Source organism: Cebus imitator, unplaced genomic scaffold (genome assembly GCF_001604975.1).
Source record: "Cebus imitator isolate Cc_AM_T3 unplaced genomic scaffold, Cebus_imitator-1.0 Scaffold107, whole genome shotgun sequence".
NCBI lineage: Eukaryota > Metazoa > Chordata > Mammalia > Primates > Cebidae > Cebus > Cebus imitator.
The window spans coordinates 6,029,143-6,049,737 of NW_016107422.1; the positions used below are offsets into that span (position 1 = coordinate 6,029,143).

Sequence of the window (20,595 nt, forward strand, 5' to 3'; positions counted from 1 at the left end):
GAGCTTGACTTCAGAGGGACAGCTTGACAGTGGGACTTCAGAGAAAAGTTCAGCCAGGGGACGGCTGAGCTCCAGGAGAAGACTACCTTCCCACTCCATCCCCTTTCCAGCTCCCAACCCACTAAGAGCCACTTCCACTGCCCAGTAAAATCCTCCATATTCACCACCCTTCAATTCTTCCGCGTGACCTGATTTTTTCTGGGTGTTGGACAAGACAAGAACTTGGATACTAAGAGGGCAGGTGCAAAAGGCTCTCATCATGACCCTCCACTGAGCTGTTAAACACGTAAGCCATATAGTGTGCCAAAGCTAAAAAAGCACGCTGCAACATACACCTTCTGGGGCTTCAAAGGTTGCAGGTATCCCCCAGATGCTGCTGCAGGGCCACAAAGAGTTCTACTCCTGCAGGCACCCAGAAGCACTCATCCTGGCCCCTGCAGCTGCTCATCTGGATGAGGGTATTGAGAGCTGCAGGCTGAGAAAATGAGCCAACCCCTTTGCAAATCCCATGAAGGGGTCAAGGGAACTATCTTGTCTCACTAACATCATCCTAAATGGTGAAAAATTTTTTTCACCATTGAAGAAAACCTTTTTCTATAAGATCAGGAACAAGACAAGGATGCCCATTTTCACCATGTCTGTTCAACATAGTACTGAAGTCCTCACCAGAGCACTCAGGCATGAGAAAGAAACAAAAGGCATCCGAATAAGAAAGAAAGAAGTTAAATTGTTTCTGTGTGCAGATGACATGATCTTAAATATAGAAAATCCTAAAGACTCTACCAAAACTGTTAGATTAATACATTCTATAAACTTGCAGGACACAAAAGTCAGTATGCAAAAATCAACTGACCAAAAAACAAATCAATAAAATGATCTCATTCACAATAATTAACAAAAGTGCCACCAAATCTATAAGCTAAAGGGAAAAGTCAAGCTTTGAACTGCTTAGGGCAAATCTTCCTCTCATTTTATTCAAAGTCATCCCTCTGAGGCTCACCTGAGACAAATGCATATCTGATTGCTCTCTGTCCCCTATTGTTTATGTAAAAATGTAGATTTACTGAGCCAAACTAAATTCAGTGGAAGGCTGGTCAAGGACTCAAAAGAATGCAACCTTTTGTTTCTTATCTTCTTCTAACCTAGAAGCCCCCACTTCAAGTTGTCCTGCCTCACTGGACCTAACCAGTGTACATCTTACACATGCTGATTGAGTCTCATGTCTCCCTAAAATATATAGAAGCAAACTGTACCCCCAGCCTCCTTGGGCTTCCTGAGGCTGTGTCACAGACGTACCCTCAATCTTGGCAAAATAAACTTTCTAAATTGACTGAGACCTTTCTCAGACATTTTGTGTTCACAGAACTCATTGGCTTCTGAGAGAAAATGGAGAACACAAGCCAACACATCACTCCATGCTCTGCTGAAAATAATTCCAAGCTGAGCAAAGTCCATGGAGAGTTCCCTAGTCTATCAAAGCCAGCAAGAAAAATAATAAAAGCCAGATCAAATAGCCAGTGTGTAATTGGGATGCTTTTGGTGCAAATAATAAATTCAAACTGAATTTTAAAAGGGTTTGGAATTCATTTGCATGTGGAACTGAAATCCAGCAGTAAGGCAGACCCCAGGGATGCTTTGATTTGGCTGCTCCAAGAATCAAGAACCTGATTGCCTTCTGTGTGTTCACTCTGGCTTCCCGTCTGTCAGCTGCATTCTCAGGAGAGAATGGCTATAGAAGTTCTGGACTTCACAGCTACTGAGCAAAGTATCTCCCAGATCAAGGAAGAGCATCTTCCTTGGAAGCCTCAGCAAATTCCCCTCCCTCCCAGTTGGGGCTGGACCTCATCCAAGATAGAGGCTTGTCAGTGGCTGGCGTGGGACCCAGCTGAGGACCAGTGGAAAGGATGGTTGACACCTACACTTGGCACTGTCCTGGAAAAGCATGACCCAAGTTCCTCCTGAGTGGAGGCTATAGGAAGATCCACCACTGTGGGGTGTCTGTGACAGACTCTAATCCTGGTAGGGGGAGAGCCCATGAAAGCAAGGCTGGCTGGGCGGTGGTGTTAGCCACAGTGGCTGTGCCAGGCTCAGCTGCCTGCAGTTCTGCAAGGTGACAAGCAGTCCCAGGAACAGTGAGAAAAGGCTCCTAAAATAAGGCATGATCTTCTTTGAAGGAAGGGAAACGGAGCTGGGAGCCAGTGCTGGTGTGAGGTCCTGTGGTGGGCTGTTTCTGGACCCCTGCTTGGCCTTCCCAGTGCGTGGTTGGTGGCCTGGTGGACCATGGGCCACATTAGCACAGCTTGGATGAAGACACTCCCCAACCCTGCCACCGCCCTCTCCACGCTAAGGAGGAGCTGAGCTGATTCCAATTCTGGGAGTGTCTCTCAGCCCTGCACAAAGGCTGATCCTCCAGGATGGGGGACTCCACTTTCCTTTTGATCACTCATCCCCACCAGAAAGGAACTTTTAAGGCACTTGTGATGACAGCCCATTTATTTGTCTATAAAGTATGACCACAAGCCATTGTACTTATAAGTTCTATACAGATATTGTAAAAGATCAGATTAAAGTAAGTATAAATAAAAATTGTACTATTTTCTTTCATCACTCCTGTGGACAACAGTAGTTGTGCAAGTGCCCAGATGAGCCTTGGGAACAATTGCCCAGAGCCACAAGACTTGGAGAGCCTTGAGATCAGGGACTGTGTTTTTTACTTACGTATTCATTTTAAATTATTTTTAATTGTGACAAAATGCACATAACATACAATTTACTATTTTAACCATTTTTTATGTACAGTTAGTGGCATCAAGTACATTCATGTTGTGGTGCTAACATCACCTCTGTCCACCTCCAGAATTTTCTATGTTCCCAAATTGAGACTGTGTATCCATTAAACAATAACTCTCCATTTCTTCCCAGCCCCAGCTCTGGCAACCCACATTCTACTTTCTGTCTGTATGCATTTGACTACTCTAGATGCCTCATGTAAGTGGAATCATAGTATTTGTTCTCTTGTGTCTGGCTTATTTCACTAGTCTTCAAGGCTTATCCGTGTTGCAGCATGGGTCAGAATGTCCATTCTTGTGAAGGCTGAATCTATCTCATTGTGTGTGTATGCCATATGCACATATATTGTTTATCCATCTATATATTGTTTATCCATCAATAGACACTTGGTTGCTTTCATCTTTTGGCTACTGCGAACAATATTGCTGTGAACATGGTGTACAAATGTCTGTTCAAGTTCTTGCTTTCAGTTTGGGAGTATGTATATCAGAAGTGGAATTTCTGGATTATTAGGTAATTTCTATGTTCATGTGACTGGGGAACTGCCATGCTGTTTTCCACAGTGGCTGCAGCATTTTACAATCCCAGCAGCAGCGCACAATCCAGGTCCTGTTGAAGTTCACCTTGCATCTCTGGTGCCCAGAGCTGTGGCTGGCATCTGGAGGGTGCTCAGAAAATGCCAGTGGAGTGAATACATGAGTGAGGAGTACTCAGGAGCTTCAGAAGCCTCTCTGAAGCTCTGGTGGGGTCAGGGAGTGTACCGTGATGGCCTCTGCAGGGATAATGCAGGGGGTGGGCCTGAGAGTGGACACGGATCAGCAGGAAGCTCCACCGAGGGCTTCCCTGGAGACAGGATGGGGGGTGTTGGGCACGAGACCTGGAATAATTCGTTTTCCAGCTAAGGTGCTAAAAGGACCGCCCCCTTCTTCAGAGGACCCCAGCTGTAACTTTTATAAAACTACTTTAGTCCTTGCAAGTGGCAGACAGTATAGATTCTTCTTTACTTTAAAAAAAAAAAAAATCTCAGACTTTCTATTTTCATCCTTTTAAAAAGGGCACTTGACTGGTTGGGCCCTGTATTCTTCATCTCATTTCAGTTCTCCTGCAGAAGGCTGTTTTCTTTGCTTAAAAATAGGGCTGTCATCCTATTTGAATTCTCACTGCAGGGTGAGGAACACAGAGAAGCCCTCAGCCAAAGCAGATGGAGGAACTGGGAAAGAGAAGCTGGGATGAGAAAATGCCCTGGAAAACCAAGCAGGGCGTGCTTTGTGATCAGCCGGGCAGGGAGGAGAAATCGAATCTGAGGCCCAGTTCCCCTGCATGTTGGGCTGGCTGGGAACACAGGCTGGGCAGTTCTGCTGAGAATGAAGAGCTGGAACACTGGGGGACACATGAGAAGGGAGGGAGCGGAGTCACACAGTAAGGTGGCCTTGCCCCAAGCCCAGGGTGCCCAGGCGCAGGAAGTGGGGAAAAGGGATAGTATGCACTCCACACAGACACAGGACAGGCTTGTCCGTCAAGGCTCGCACTCCTGGCTGTTTGCAATGCTGCTGCAGTCTGTTTGTCCACCTCCGTAGGTGGAGGCCTCCAAGACAGCTGTCAGAGGGGCTGGGGAGGCCAGTCCGCCAGGCAATCAAGAGCCGATCACTCACTCAGGCATCCTTCCTGGTTTCCAGACAGGGCATGAGATGAGCTCAAATCCAGCACAGAAACAGAATCCTGCTCTGGAGACATGTGCACTTTGCTGAATTATATCCAAACGGTTAAATAGAAGCCTATTGAACCAATGCAGGGAGAATCCAGTAATGGTGGAGCAGTGATCTTTTCAAATAACGTTCCCTGCACCCCGCCTTGTGGCAGGATGGGGCTTGGGCAAAGGCTCAACATCCCCATGCTTCTGAGCTATAGAGAAGGGGCAGGAGAGAGGAGCTCACTGTTAAGGACTCAGCAACTTTTGCTCCTGCCTGCCCGCTAGAGCAAATGCAGCTTTGCCCTGTGTTTGGCTGCCCACTGTCCCTGTTTTTGAACACAATAGGAGATAGCCTCATACTCTTTTGGCATGCATTTGAAAACCCCTCAGTGTTATTTCAGGCCTATACCCCTTTGATGACAGCTTGGAATCAGAGGGGAGCCTATGGCATTGCATTCTCTGTGACCTGCCTCCATGCCTGAGTGTTGACCCTCCTGGGGAAGGAACTGACCCTCAGGACAGAAAGCAGGTGGACCATGCCGAGTTCCTGGGCCACTGAGTCACGCCGCGTCCTCTAAATGGTACTTAATTCAGTGTTCCATGATAAGGCTGATTCATGGACTCCAGCAGGATCCTTACACACAGGAACTGTTCCTTATTCAGAAATGTGGATAGATTCATGATTGTGAAACCACATTTAGCAAATATTTACTGAGATTCTGTCATGAGCAAGAGACCAAGCCAGCCACTTAGGAGGACCTGTGAAGATTCTATTAGTCATTCCAAGAAAAGAGGAGAGTACCACCAAAGCCCCTGTGGAACTAGAATTCAAGGTCAGGGGTGGGACGGAGCATTTGATGGAGTTGAGGTGGTAGGAGACATCATGGAGGAGCTGAAATTGGGCTCAGCCTGACTTCCCCTAACAACGTTTAATCCCTGCAAGTCCTTCTTTTAGGGACATAACCCCCTGCTCAGTACCCATATTCTTAATACCCTGGTAGAACCCTGTTGTTCATTCATGTTTTAGGGGCTGAAATGTGGGACAGAAAGGAGAGATGGAGGGAGAGAGCAAGAAACGGAGGGAGGCAGGAGCAAATAAGGGAGGCCACCACCATTTCACATGAGACCATGTCCTGCTCTCTGAAGGTTTTCATCCTGGGGTAAGGGAGAGACCAGAGAAAACCAGAATCAATCCATATGTCGAAAACATGAAACCAGACCAAGCAGCATAGGGGACTCATAGGAGAAGCTTGGCCAGGAAAGGTCTTTGGGAAGATGACATCTGAGTTAGGAGCTGAGTGAAGGAGAGAGCCAAGCAATCTGGTAAGCCAGATTTAACCACTCTGCTTTGGTCAAAGCTGATAGTCACTGTAGAGCCAACTCACCACCTCACCAGTTGGTCTCATTTCAGGGAGCAGCTGACTCTCTCTGTCAAGGGCTAAATAGTATATATTTCAGGCTTTGGAGGCCATACGGTCTGTGTTGTGACTGTTCAACTCTACTGTCCTATGAAAGTGAAGGCACCATTGATGTGTACACAAAAGGGTGTGGTCATGTGCCAATAAAACTTTATTGACAAAAATGGCCAGTGGGCCACATCTGGACTGCAGGCCATGATTTGCTGGCCCCTGGTCTCATTCATTGCTAGACAGCTGGGGTTGGTAGAAAATTTTTACTTATATTTGTATGAAATGTTCCAAAAGGTAAATTATACTGGGCCTATTTCATTTTCAGAAAATATATGGATTATTAGATATATTTATGTATAGATGTGTTTGTATGTATGTGTCTGTGTATCTGTGTGTGTGTATATATATATATACACACACACATGCATATATATATTTATATGTATGTATATGCGTGTGTGGTGTGTATATATTTTTTAACATATATTTTAATTTTATTTCCCTTTTTCTCCCTTCTCACCTCTATAACAGGGGTTGTTAAGGACAGAACCACCTGTGAGGAAGTGGTTTTATAATAATGCTGGGGAAATTAGGGTTCTGCTCACACCTATTGTTGGTCTCGGTGTGTAGGAATGATCCAATTAGCCACGTGTGTCCCCCTCCCCACCATAATGCTGAAGATAGTCTCAGGGTTATCACCTTGGTATTAAGTAAGTGGGTCCTCTGGGGCTCAAGACAAGCCCTGCCCCGATCAAGACAGAACTGCCTGGCATGGGCCATGCAGGGTCAGGTGGAGAGGCGAGGCTATGCAGCCCATTTTCTTTCATTCCGCACCAGGAGAGGAGCCAGAGTGGCCTGGCATCTGGGCTTCCTCATGCAGGTGCCCATCTCACCACACTGTGGGTGAGGGTCTGGTTGCACTTAAGCAGTTGGTCTCCACCTACTGTCCCCGTGGGAGGAACCAGGATTGGGTGAATCCAGGAGGCTGGTGGTGGCTGCATTGTCTGCTGCTGTTGGGCCTACTGTTTCCCTTGGGGTTTGGGTATTTTGCTGATAAATATTGTATTTCAGAAATTTACTCAGTACAACTTATTGAAAAATTAATTCATCCAAGCCAAAAATACCTGGCTGAGAGTGACGGTGAATATTTTCATGCCAAGTAAAGCGGAAAAAGTGTCATGTCCACCCTCAGGCCACAGAAATAGGCACCTGTTCTTTGCTTCCACAGCCTGGCCTGCAGAAAGGAACTGCCCTTTGTACATTGATGGGAGAACACACGGCTGTCTTTCAAGGAGGGCAAGAACAGGTGCCAGGCACTCTAGGTTTTCCTTTTGGGTAAAATTGCCACAGGACAAAAATAGCAAATTGCATGTAATGTTTTATTAAAACTTCAGCCATATCTTTGTCCCCACCTCCTGCTTGCAAATGTATATGCTTTAAAATCAAACATCATTTCTAACTAAGTCATTGGTTTTCTTTATTCAAAATCTATTGAGACATTGGAAGGAAAATATGACAATATCATTTGTTATTTTCAAATAGCTCACTCCTCCCAATGAGTTTAAAAGAGGGATATGTGATTTATCCCTAACTGTGGTTGCTTTGGTTTTCAGTGGTGTTAGAAATGGCTTTGAATATTTAATTGAAGTAGTTGGCACAGAGCTGAACACCCTGTGGATGCTAAATAAATGATTACTGATTGCTTGCAAAAGCGGGAAGAAAATGAAATTGTGGATAAATGTGACAATATTGGTTGTGCTTCTGTTCCAGTCTTCTCCTGTGTTTTGCCACTTCCCCTTGGAAAGTTGGGAGGGAATATCAAATTATCACACTTCCCAAACATTGTATAAAGAAGAAGAACAAAGTTTTCCATTTACAGGAAAGAAAAACAAATGCATATAGGATAATTGACAGCTTTTATTTTCACTCGCCCATTGAACGACTATTTATGGAGCACCTGTAACTGATCACGGAAAGAATTACTCCTCTTCCATCGTATCAAAGTATAGCTGAAAAATTTAACAAGGGAGTGGAAGTCATCAAGCAAACTTGCATCCTCTTCCTAATTTGATCAAAAGGTCCCAGATCCCTTAGTTAGCCATATTATTCTCAGTCCCTTTGTTTTATTCTAGCACCCTGACGGGTGGTGACTAACAAGAGGAAAAATATATTGCATCAGTCCTATGTTAGACAGCCCTGTAAATTTCACACATCTGTTTTAAAAGGATGATTGTTTAGATGCGCTTGCAGCAAGCATTTTGCTTTGGAGAAAGGAGAAAAACTTCAGCACCCACCTGATGAGTGAAGGGCCCATAAATAAAAATGTCATTTCTCCCGTAAGGGAAACTAAATTATGAATTCAGAAATTCATAGTCATCTGTTTTTATTGTTGCCTAATGCTTTTTAGATCTGCACAGGCCCTGCAGAAAATCAGCTCTGAAATTCTGCATAATTAGGATATCTTTCATAGTCCTAAATGCTAATCCCATTGGAGAACAGATTAAGAATTCACAGGCATGATTTTTGGCATCAGGTACCTGCAGTTTCTTTTCTTTTTGAATAATTCATTATTTAAGTACTAAAATGCATATTACATACAGCCCTGCATAGTGTATCAGGGGCAAGGGAGAGGTAAGAGATTAATTTCTCATATATTTCAACACTAAACACATTCAATGCTCATTTATGTTGATTTGGTATCATTGGATTGCAATTGCTGGCAATGTTACAGTTTTAGTTAGTCACCCCAGGGACCAACATAGGGAAATTAAATGGGATCTTCTGTAGGACATTAATAAGGTCAGAGATCTAACTTTTATAGTAGTCAACTGAGTTATTTGCTTTAAGAAAAAAAAAACAGCAAAAGATTCAGGAAGTCATTTTCCATAAACAGTGATGATTATTTGCAGTAAATATGGCTTCGGTTAGTGCTTTCCATTCTCAGCTGTGAATGCTGTCTGACAAAATGGATAAACAGAAAGTAGAAAGTGATGTCCTACAGCTGACTTTTTTCCATGCAGTGCTAACCGGAGGAGTTCAGCAGTAAAGCAGCCATCATTTAAGACTTGATGCCATACCCCTTCTACCACGAAGGTTTCTTAGTGTCCCCACCACGTTGCTGCAGATGCTCTCATAGGAAGCATTCATTGTGCTTTGAGTAACTGCCTGTCAAGGCATCTGTCCCATTGCTGAACAGTGAACTCCCTTTCATCTCTGTGGCACTGGTGCCTTGCACAGTGCCTAGCTCAGAAGTACTTCACTTCTGCTTGTTTAATAAATGAAGAAATTTTCAAAGATTAACACATACTCTGTTGGTTGCAAGTAACAGGAACCTAAATCAAACAGCTTAAGCCTAAAAGGGAGAGTATTGTAAAGATGCTATAGTCTTGTTGAATCCACATGCAGAATGCGGGCCGGGTAGAGCTCAGGGTTCCAGAACTATCCAGATGTTCCCATTTCTGGCCTCTGCCTCTCTCTGTGACAGCTGCTTGCCAGAAGTGCTTGCAGTGTTCCAGCCCACAGCCTCAGCCACCCACTCTTGCTCAGTTCCAGGATAAGGTTCTCCAGAATGGACCCTTTCTGATTGGCCTCATGTAGGCAAGTGCTTCTCCAGGAGTCTTAGCTCAGGCGGCAACAACCAAATACCATAGAATGGGAGGCTTAAATCATGGACATGTATTATCTCACAGTTTTGCAAGTTAGAAATCTGAGATCAGGGTGTCAGCAGGGCTAGGTCCCCATGAGACCTCTCCTTCTGGCTTGCAATCAGCCACCTTCTCGCTGTGTCCCTACATGGCCTCCCCTGTGTGCTCGTGAGGATGCGGTGGGGAAGAGAAAGAGATCTCTGTTCCTCTTCTCATAAGGCCACTGGTGTTATCATGAGGGTCTACCCTCATGACCTAATTTAACCCTAATCATTTTCCAAAGGCCCCATCATCAAGCACCATCACATTAGGAGTTAGGGCTTCTTCATATGAAATTGAGGATACTCAAAATTTAGATCATAACAAATGGCTCTGACTGGCCCTATTTGGGCCAGGTGCCCACCCCTGGGCCAGTCAGTGAGGTCAGAGGCATGGTGTTCTTGTAGGAAAGGCCAGTTTCCATGGGCACCATATGGGCAGTTTTGGGGTAGAGGCAGGGGAAGAGTTCCCAGAAGAGTGGAGCTCTTGGCAAACCAAAAAGCATTCAGTGTCCTTGGCAACATATGTGAATGTGGTGGCCTGGTGGTGCCTGATGCCACCATTCTTTTGTGACCATAAATATGACTGATTTTCTGTCCTTTGGGAAAGAACTAGCTCAGTGTGTGCTTGTGTCTGGCACTTGTTTTTGCTGGCATCTAGCATTAAAAATCTATATTTGTATAGTTTTAAAAACATATAGTTTATAAAACAGTTTCACATACACCAAGACCTAAAGCAATGCTCACTGCTGTCTTCCTTGGGGATGCTACCTTCATTTCCCATTTGAGGAGACCAAGGCTAGCCACCTGCCCCAGTTCTGGGCAGCATTACATGGTAGAGGGAGTCTTAGAGATAGGGTCTCAGGATGGCCAGTGCAGTTCCAGCTTCTCCTTAACAATCTTCCTTCTTTAATATTAAAATGATGTGTCTGGCAGTTTAGAGTCTTTGCCCTTTGGGAGTGATGACAGCTGGTGTCTGTTGAGCAGGTTCCCGATGCCAGGCTCTGTCCCAAGCCCTCTGCTAGTGCCAGCTGCTTCAGTCTCCACAGCAGCCCATCAAAGAAGGCACTACTGTTCTTTTAAATGGACAAAGAAACGGAGGCCAGGGTAGTATACAGTTAGCCCAAGGTTGCAAGGTAAGCACTGTGAACATCAGCAGGAATGGCATCTTCTTACTTGGAGGCTGTGCTTCAGGAGGGCACAGTGGCTGGACTGTGGAGGTTGTGGCCCTGCTGGACATGAGGAGCAACAGATCCAAGGGCAAATGGAAGGACATGAGCTCATTCTTCTGCACATAGCCATCCCTCAGTGACCCAGACAGGAAGGCCTGTCCCAGGGAGGGTGGAGCTGCTCTCTGCTGAGCTATGTGTGCACATAGTCAAGACTGACACACTCTAGAACCCAGGGGTGGCAAAGAAGCTAGTGGTTAAAGGGAGCTTAAGCCAGAAGGGAGAAGGCTTGTTCACCTGCTAGTTTGTCTTAGGGCATAAGTACAAACCCATCTATTTGTCCATCCTGTGCTCTTTCCAGCTCTCTGACCTCTCAGCCAAGGTTCTCTGCCTCTGGGCCTCCATTTTCTCCCCCATAGCATGAGGAATTGGATTTGACAATCCCAAGGCTTCTGTCCAGCCTTATTGGCCACGAATTCTGGAGACCTGCTTAAGGCCACATTACTGCTTCCTCTTGCTGGCTATACTGGCCAGCTAGTCCAGCCACCAGCTGTGGTCAAGGGAGAGAGAAAAATCACCCATGGTCCTAATGATCTGGCTCTGTGGGTGACAAGTGCCCTCACTAGCAGTCAGCCAACCCTCAGCAAACCTCTCCATGCTTGTCTCAGAGCAGCTGATGGCCGGTCCTGCTGGCCTTAATATTGTCCAAGTCCTTTTAGTGTATGTAGTGGTGGAAGAAAAGACTTCATTATTTGTTACCTGCCTTGCAGCATCTGCTGGACAGGAGCAGATAGGCACCAGTAGGAGCTGGTTTAAATGGCATCTTTGACCTTCATAGCCCCCAAATATGCAAGCAGATCACCTCTTCCCTTGATATCCCTGTTCAATTTTAATGTTTTTATTGCTCAAATTTCTTCCTTGGCTTTCTTTATCAAAGTACTTCCAGATCCAAGATGGCGCTCCATGGTGTGGCCCCCTGGGTGGTTTCCAGCCTGACCCTCAGGTTTGAGTCAGCCATGGATGCCATCAGCTGGGTCTTGACATTCTCATTGATGTCCTTGGGAGATCTCCAGGCAGACCTGGGCTGTGTTCTGTTTAAAGAACCATGAATTCCACTTTGCTGTGTGACCTTGAGCCAGCATTTAGTCTCTGTAGGTCTTCTACTTTAACATTCAAATGAGAATGTTAGCCTAAATGATCTCTAAAATCCTTTCTATCTCCTCCTTCTTTTTAATTCCCGTCTTTAAAACTTGTATTGCCTCTGAAGGTGGAAGTTTAGCATTTTAGCCCCCAAGTCCTAGCCCTGCTGAGTGTGACATGCAAACCTTTGACCTACAGCAGGAAGGCTCCTGGTTCGGGGCTGGGACTGCAGCTCTGTTTTCAGAAACGTTATCTGGAGGCCCTTCTTCCTTTAGCTCCTCCCATGGCTTTCGGCATGGGGCAGGGGAGTTAATTATTCCAGCGGGTGTCTCTGCCAAGAGAAAGTCACCTGTAGAGAAGAGTTCTGTGTCTGGACCTGGAACACAGCCATGATGCTGTCATTTGCTTTCTCCTGGCGTACACCCTTGATCCAAGGCTTGCCATTTTCACTTCTAAATTACTAGGTTAATAGAAATGTCATCAAAACATGAAATAAAGTGAGGCATATACCATGGATCTGCATTTCTAAATGATTTGAAATTCAGAATCCGATCATTGTCTTAACCTCCATTATCCTATGTGTAGAGAACACTGCAACATAATTGGGCCGAGAACATGCAACCATACTTTCAAAATGATGCTTAACATGACTCTCTATTCCTTGCTGTTGTTTTCTCGCTGTTTTACTCACCAGATCCTTACAATAACCCTGTGCGTGGCAGATGGGATATTTTCACCCCAGTTTTTCTCCTGGTAAACTGAGGCTCAGGGTGTTGGAGGAACTTCCCATGGTTGGCTCAGGACCAGAGCCCCCTTCTAGGCGAGTGGACTCCACCTCCCAGCCCCCACGTGACACGCTGTTTTTCTGATGCCCTCTTGCAGCCATTGCTGCTTCTGCGCTGGGAGTTCTCTTTTTCCCTTGAATGTGTCTCTTCTCCAGGGCTGAGGACGCTCTTTGTGTCGGTAGGCAGCCTGCACTTGTTCCTTTCAGTCCTGGCCAGTAAAAGCAGGAATTCTAAAAAGCAATGATTATTTCTCCTGGTGCCTTTGTATAGAGCCCTGTAAATAGTTTATTTGGATTTGAGGGGATAGAGACTGACAAACATATTGAATCTCTCAGTAACTTGGCGGATTCTGTGTTCAAAACTTCAATGCAGTGGAAAGAGAAATGCTTCTTTGAAATCAGAGAAGGCTTTGAGTGATCCGAGAGCTCAGGCGTGAGGCTGGAAACAGACCACAACAAGAAGGTTTTTTGTTGGTTTTTTTATGGCACGTAAAGGTTGCCCTTGAGGTTCCCACATCCACATCCTTTACAAATGTGGCTGGGCTATTGAGACAACTAGTTCTGGAGCTGGAAACCACTGGGACAGGTCCGAGCTGGGGCCTTTCCCAAGTCCCTCGTGTCACACTCAATACCTGGGTTAAACAAAGAAAATTGTGTTTGCCAGTCTCGCTAGCTAAAGTCACAAGATTCTGAGTATCATGCAACACTCTGGAATTCCTACAAAAACTCGTCAGCAGGGGTACGCTGCCCGCTACGCAGAAACGGCCGTGCATCGGACTTTCCAGATAAAAACATTTAGTACAGAGCTGAAAAACCATGTGATGGTCATGGATTTTGTGAAGAGTAACTGGTTTCCCTCCCAGAGAAGAGCCAAAGTTTCTATCATCCATATGTGTCAAGGCTTGAAGACGGCTGAGCAGACAGCCAGCAGATATGAGGTACGGCTGAGCCTGGGTGGGTGAGTGGGTACATACTTGACTCAGAGAGAGATGGAGCTGCTGCTCATCAGAGACCGTTGAGGTTTTTTATCTGGTCTAATAAATTAATCATATGTGTCTATAGACTGTCTTAAGGGATTTGGAAAAGCCTTCTTCATTTCTGAATTTGTTTTAGTGTTTAAAATATGGGGGAGGGGGAAAGCATATTGGTTGAAGGTAGTTTATAATGACACATGTCTGCATTTACAAACATTTAATGGTGCTCCAAAGACTGCTGCGTTGGGCAATTTGTATCCATGTTTAGAAACTACAGCATGTTTCTGTGAGTTAAATATTCTTAGCTCTGTATGTTTGCAATCACCTGTCTTTGAAAGCAAATTCCTATTTGTTTCCTGATGTGTTTTGCAGGAGACTATGTATGACATGCCTTTATGGAGTTAAAATAGAATGATTCAACTTAGACCAGTAAGAATGGTCTTTTATTTTTGAAAGAAAGCTCTAATTTTCAAGCAGAGACAACTTTGTTTAAAAAAAAAAAAAAGGAAAACTTTGGAGATTTAAAATGTCAATGTGAGATAAACACATTACTCTGGAACATATTTGTATTCTGCAACTCATATCAGCCACAAGCAGTTATCTTTTCAGAATGTAAGCACGCATGAAATCTGATCGGCTCTTTATTGTACATGGAATAAATTATGAATGACATTGTAATTGACTCCCATATAGCTCATTTACCCAGCTCTTTTGATAGATGTAACATGCAAATTGCTAATGCCTTATGAAAAGGTAACCTTTCTGAATATTGATGCTGTTATTAGGAATGTCTTCCCATGAATGCTGGCAAATATGCTAGGTCTTTTGTTCCCTAGGCTGGGCAGAAGGAAGCCAGCACAATGTGGAAGGAACAGGTTTTGCAAGGCTCAAGGCTGGCTTCTTCCAGTTCCAGCCCTGGGAGTGTGAATTTCCATGTTCACAACAGAGACATAAAAGGCCACAGAAATAATGGCGCTAATTAAATTCAGTAATAGTTGTTCATTGCTTCATTGCCCAATCAGCCAGAGCAAAAGGTGTGCAATTAGAATATAATTGAAAAAAATCAGAGATGTCATTATTCACAAGTAATTAATCAGATGGGGACAGAATTTTATCATTGTATAATTTTCATTGAGGTTGTTTCCCAGTCCTCCAGAGAGAGAAAAACTTGTTGAATTACATTATCATGCATTTCACAAAAGTGTTCATGGCTTCATTTTAAACCCTATGTAGCAAACAGCAGACCTTACATTCTCATTTTCTTCATGTATAAAACTTCACTCATTCCTATAGCCCCGCTGAATAAAACAATGTGGGAAAAGTACATCTTTTTAGGAGGTTATAAAACACTTCAACTATGTGGCAGTCACAGCTACATTTTTTTCAGGGCCCAATCCCCTGCTACTATTGACAGCCGGCAGCTGAGCCACCAGTGTTGAAATGAATGCTAGATCTGAGCTCCCACCCACAATCAATCTGGTGGACTGGATGGGCCTCACTGTGCCCATCAGTCCACAAGTTGTCCAGGAAGGGCGTGCCTCCTTGGCTGAAGGGCAGGCGAAGTTTCAAAACCATCAGATGTGATTTGCACCCCCTGTCCCTCTGAATTTCAAGCTCTGCTCTTGACTTTTGGTAGCAAACATTTCAGATTTTTAAATATTTCACCTCCATTCAGCTATTCTTCATGTGATTCCTATAGGACATCTCAGCAGTATTTAGATTACGAAATTTAGGAAGAAGGAAACTTCCTTGCTCAATTTCCCAAGCTGAACTGATGAGAGACCCCAATTAGCAGCCTCTGGGTTCTGCCTTTGGACTTGGCCCAGTGACTGCTTCTCTTCTACCAGCTCCACAGCCATCGGTTAGCCTGCCCTGGGCTTTGACCATAAAGAACTCAATATGCTGACAAATGAGCGAGGTCTCTGGGATGAACTCTCAATGAACAAAGGGGCTAGATTAAAGAAACTGACTGGTTACCTGGCAAAAGTGAGTTTTGGAGATTTCGTTTCTGTAAAAACCTCACGGATTCCAAGTTCTTCCCATGAGGTCCGGCAAATGTGCTTGCTTTTAGTATAAAACCTACAGACTCAAATTTTTCCAAAACTGTGGGCTTAGTCCTGAGCTTTCTTAATGATTGGAGAAGCCACCTCTCACGTACTGTAACTCCAGCCCATGGATGATCCAGCCCTGTGCAAACCCTTCCTTAGACTTCCTATTGACAGGAATGAGGAGCAGAGCCTGCTGTGCTGAAAGTCACCAGGATTGGAAGCAGGCGGTGGTGAGGCGTGCTGAAGGTCCCAGGTTCATATTTTCAAAACCTTGATTTTTGTGCACTCTAAACATGCCCCAAACTCTGAGAAAGACTGTGTGTTAAGGGCATGTCTCCCACTGCGTATGTTTTTGATAAATTTCAGACATCAATGTAGCCATAACTGGGGGATAGGATGAGCCCATTATTGGACCTCTGTCTTCTGTCCACGTTGCAAGCATGGACACTTTCTGAGACTCCTTATGCAGCAAAGCGTGAATGGTTTTGCCAGCTTGGGAAGGGAAACCTCATAGAATTCAGTGATGTGCTCATATCCTATGGTGTGAATGTAAGTGAGCATCTCCTAATTGACTGTGGAGACCTTTCTGATGGTAGGCGCAGGCTGAGATGCATCAGCCAAGGCTCACCCATCTGTCCTCCGACAGATGACGGCCTCTAGTGCATTTCATCATTAGATGAGCCAGAGAAAGACTTTTTATTTGGAAATCACTATTTGGCCAGGCCTTCCAATATTTTTCAAAACCTCCATCGTCATTTTCATCTCCCTTTTCTATTCATGCTTTTAAAAAATTAGGTTTAGCCAGTAGTGCTGAGTTCTGGCTGGGTGGAATCATAGTGAATTTTTTAAAGAACTGCATATGCCTGTGACGCAGCCATGGCCATTGTGACTCAATGGGCCCAGAGCAGCGTGAAGGCATTGACAATGACAGGGAAGAACGCTCACCAGGCCACTCCTATCACCCCCCATTTCCCTCCTCCTCATGACTGCGCTTTCCTCCACCTTCTTGGGCTGTTTTGAGGTCCTTGTCTGCTCATTTTATCAACATCTGTTAGTTCTGCATTGTTTCTAGTGATCGATTTTCCTCCTGATTACGGGTCATGCTTCTTTGCACACTAGGTAATTTTAAAATTGAATTTTGGATATCGTGAATTTTACATTGTTTGGTGTTTGATTCCACTGAGGTTATTTGAAAACAGCTTGGCCCTTTTAAGGCTTACTTTTTAGATTTGTGTGAGCTTGTCTAAATATCCCTGGGGATGTTTGGTAATGTCTGGAGACAGTGTGGTTGTGACAACCTTGGGGAAAATGCCACTGGTGTCTGATGGGTAGCGGCCAGAGATCCTGCTAATATCCTGCAATGCACAGGACAGTACCACCTTCTACCCCACAGCAAAGAAGGATCTAGCTGAAAATTTCCATGGTGTTGAGGCCAAGAAACCCTGATCTGGGCTAATTTAGTTCCAGTGTTACAACATGACCCTTCCATGACCTTACCTGATGTCTCATGTGTGACAAGGTGTTTGCACCTGGGCTGGGGGGAACCTTAATTGCTTCCAAGTAGGTCCTGAATGGTGTGACCTACTATTTTCTGAAAGTTCTTTTCTTGGTTTCAGGCATTTTTTTCTCGAGCAGGTGCAGATCCGTATTCAGGCAAAGACCTGGGAGGTCCCCTGCAGGCTGCTGGAATTCTCCTTGCAGTTCTCTTCCCAAATTCCAGCTACATTGGCCTCTTGGATTTCTGTCTCTACCTCCTCCATTCAGCAGAGCTCCCAGGCTTGGTTGAGTTTTCTCTCCCAAGCTGTGACCTGGACACTGCCTCCAGGAGGGGACAATTGTAGGGCTCACCTCTCTTGTTTTCCTCCCCTCAGGGGTCACGGCACTGCACTGCCTGTTGCTTGATGTCTGGAAATCATTGTTTCTTAGCTGTTGTCTGGTTACTCTATCGTGGCTGAAGGAGGTCTCTCAGAGTGCTTTCAATGTCCCATCACAGTGTGGAGACTTAGCTCTGGGCTTTGATGAATGTTTTCAAGTGGTTGGAGTACACCGTTAGGTCTTGTAAAATAAAAGCACTCAAGTTTTAAGTACTTGGGCTTCAAGAGAACTTGATTCAGGAAATAAAGAGGTCACCGAGACCAAACAGGAGGTAAAACGAACATTTCCTTTCTTCTCACAGTTACCAAAAGGCTGCAAAACAATTTTCCCTGTTTCCAAACCAAGTTGAAGAGCTTAGCCAGATCAAAGCCTTTGGATTCTCACCTTTCCTCCTGAGGTCCTGGCTCCAAGCAGTGTTTTTGCTGGGTTATGCTTGCAGCTCTTGCTGCAGTGAGAGACCACACCTCTAGCATGAGGAGGGCTGAGAAAAGGCTGCTTTACAAAAGACAGTAAAGACTTCGATGAGCCCTGCACGCCGAGAACAGGCTGGGAGCCCCTGCCTCATCCCTGTCCCTTGCCTGCTGTCTGGAGGGTGCTTGGGAATCCTCCTAGAAGCCTCAGCTCAGCCTCCACTGGCAATGGCTGGTGGCCTCCATTCAAATGCAGGCATGAGAAGCCCAAGAACTGAGCGGGAAATGAAACGGCTGTACTTGGGTCTGATTGCTGCCCTCTCGCCATATTCTTCCAGCCCCCACTGCACCTGCCAACTGGAGCTGCCTGTCAGAGGGCAAAGTCCTAAAGAAGTGAGGATTCAGAGGTCTGGAGTCAGTTTTGTTGCATCAGGAGGCATATTTGGTGAGTGAGGTCTCCAGTCTCACTATGGTGTACAGTATTTAAAGGTCAAATGTGAGTTGACCCAAGTTGCAGCTTAGGCTCATAAGATCTGTCTAACATCATCTTGGCCAATTTCCACCAGGGAATTGGGAACTTGTGGGGAAATGATATCCACATTTCAGCCAAACTGAGGGAGATAAGACATGACAGATGAAAGGTGGTGGTGTGGTTAACAGAGCACTGGGTTGAGACTGTCTGGGCTCTTGCTAGCTGAGTGACTTTGGCAAATTCCTTGTTCTCTTTGAGCCTAGTTTTCTCATCTGTGTTCATATGAACAATGATCATATCTGCCTTATAGCGTGGCTGGAGGGAAGTAAAAGAGAGAACCTATTTAAAGGGTTAAGCCTTGGGGCTGGCATGGAGGCGATGCCCCATTAAAGTGAGTTGTTGTTGTTCAAGTTTCAACATAGATTTTCCCGCCGTCTTCAACCCTGTCACAGTCATGGCACCAAGATGTGGCCCTTGGGGACAGGCAAATTGGAACCAGTGCTGCTGCTTTGTAAGCGGTCTTGTTTAAATTGGGGTGAAACACTTCCCTTCCCTCGCTCCCCACACTCAGAGTGTCAGGTCACAGGGACTTGGGACCTTCTATATTCTTGGCTCGGGGTAACCCCCACCCCCAAGCAATTCAGAGATTAGTCATCAAATTGGCCAGGAGCTGAATGCACAGTTTTCATTCAGAGCTCGCCCGCTCCTGGGCCAGCTGCAAATTCTATCATGGACAAGAGACTCTTGAGAGTGTGAGTTCATCCACACCTGATTCCCTCACAATAAACCTAGGGGCTATGGCAGAAAGCATTAATGAAGCATTTTTGACATAAAATGGATCTGTCTAGGGACAAGGATCTAAATGGGGTTTTACCATCTCGTGGACAATTGCATGGCCCTCACACCTTAGTATACTTTAGAATCTTTAGAACTGTCTAAGAATGCAGACCCCTGAGTTCTGGGAGCAGTGGCATTCAGAAATCTGTATTTTTAACTAGAGTACTTGGTGGTTCTGTTCAGTTCTGAAACCATGATCTCGAAGTTCTAGACCAATATTTTCCAGCTGCATGAACCCCAAAGAAAATAACAAAAAAAGCCAGTTGAATTGTCCATGTTAAGAAAACTGGTGTGTGGAAGGGCAGGGTGTGGGGGTAGATATGAGTCAGAGAGGGCAGTGTGGAAGCCAGGACCACTGTGTGCAAGGAGAGCTGAGAGATGGAGAGGGAACAAAAGAGGCCGGTGTCAGCTGATTCCTGAATTGCCTCATTGAAGCTCACCACAGCTGTGTGAGACACATGAGCCCTATTTTTCCAAAGGGAAAACTCTGTGAGGCCAGAGAGATGTGCAGAGACTGCACAGCAGCACAGTTAGGAGTAGCAGAAGGAGGATTCCATCTATGTTATGTCTTATCCTGAAGTTTGTATTTCTTTTGTCATGCTGGGGGAGGCAGCAGATCTCCTGACGACAATAGCTGGAACCCAGGGAGATTCAGAGCTGACTACAGAGAAGTCAACTACACCAGAATCCAGTGGTTAGGGGCAGTTATCATGCCCCTCTACATTGAGTGCTCTTTCTCTCTCCTTCCTATTGAGACATTTGTCCATCCACAGCTATCTCACTGGGAACCTCCTTACAGTTCTTAGAACCACGTGTGTTCTTACCACCTTTCGTTTTTGCCATCCTAGGTCCTCTTCCTCCTCTAGTGGAGCAGATGGATTAAAGAGAAAACACTTGTTCTTGCTCTTGTAACAAATATGTATTAAGGACCTACTATGTGCCAGGAAGTAGGTACTGGGGACACACAGGTCAAAAAGGCTTATCATCTGATTGAGGAGGCACCCATCCCAGTGATGCCAGGTCAGGGTGTCTACACAGAGTTGTAGATACAGAGAACTCAGCAAGACTGCACAGAGGAGACCTTCTGGCACATTCTTTATGGAAGAATGGGAGGTTTCCAGGCATGGGGGGTGCAGAGAGAGTATAGGCAAATAGGGAAGGGGAGGACATTTTGGGCAGAAGGAATGGCAATTTCTGGATGGTGGCAAAGGAAAGGGAAACCTAAACAGAATCCAGTAGTCTCTCTGAGCTCAGGAGACAGCGTGTGACTGTAATTTGCAAGGCACACTTCTTGAGAGGAGGGAGGTAGGAAAAA

General features: G+C 45.2%; 1 protein-coding gene across 2 annotated transcripts in view; it reads left to right on the forward strand.

The window, feature by feature from the left end:
- Positions 1–12,745: 12,745 nt before the first annotated feature.
- The window catches only part of CUNH10orf90 (chromosome unknown C10orf90 homolog), a 239,439-nt gene continuing 231,589 nt past the window's right edge, over positions 12,746–20,595 (forward strand). For both annotated transcript variants that reach the window (XM_017537895.2, XM_017537896.2), the window contains exon 1: positions 12,746–13,602. In XM_017537895.2, the coding sequence (XP_017393384.1) occupies positions 13,363–13,602 (240 nt within the window). In that variant the 5' untranslated portion in view covers positions 12,746–13,362. The remainder of the gene's footprint in view (positions 13,603–20,595) is intronic.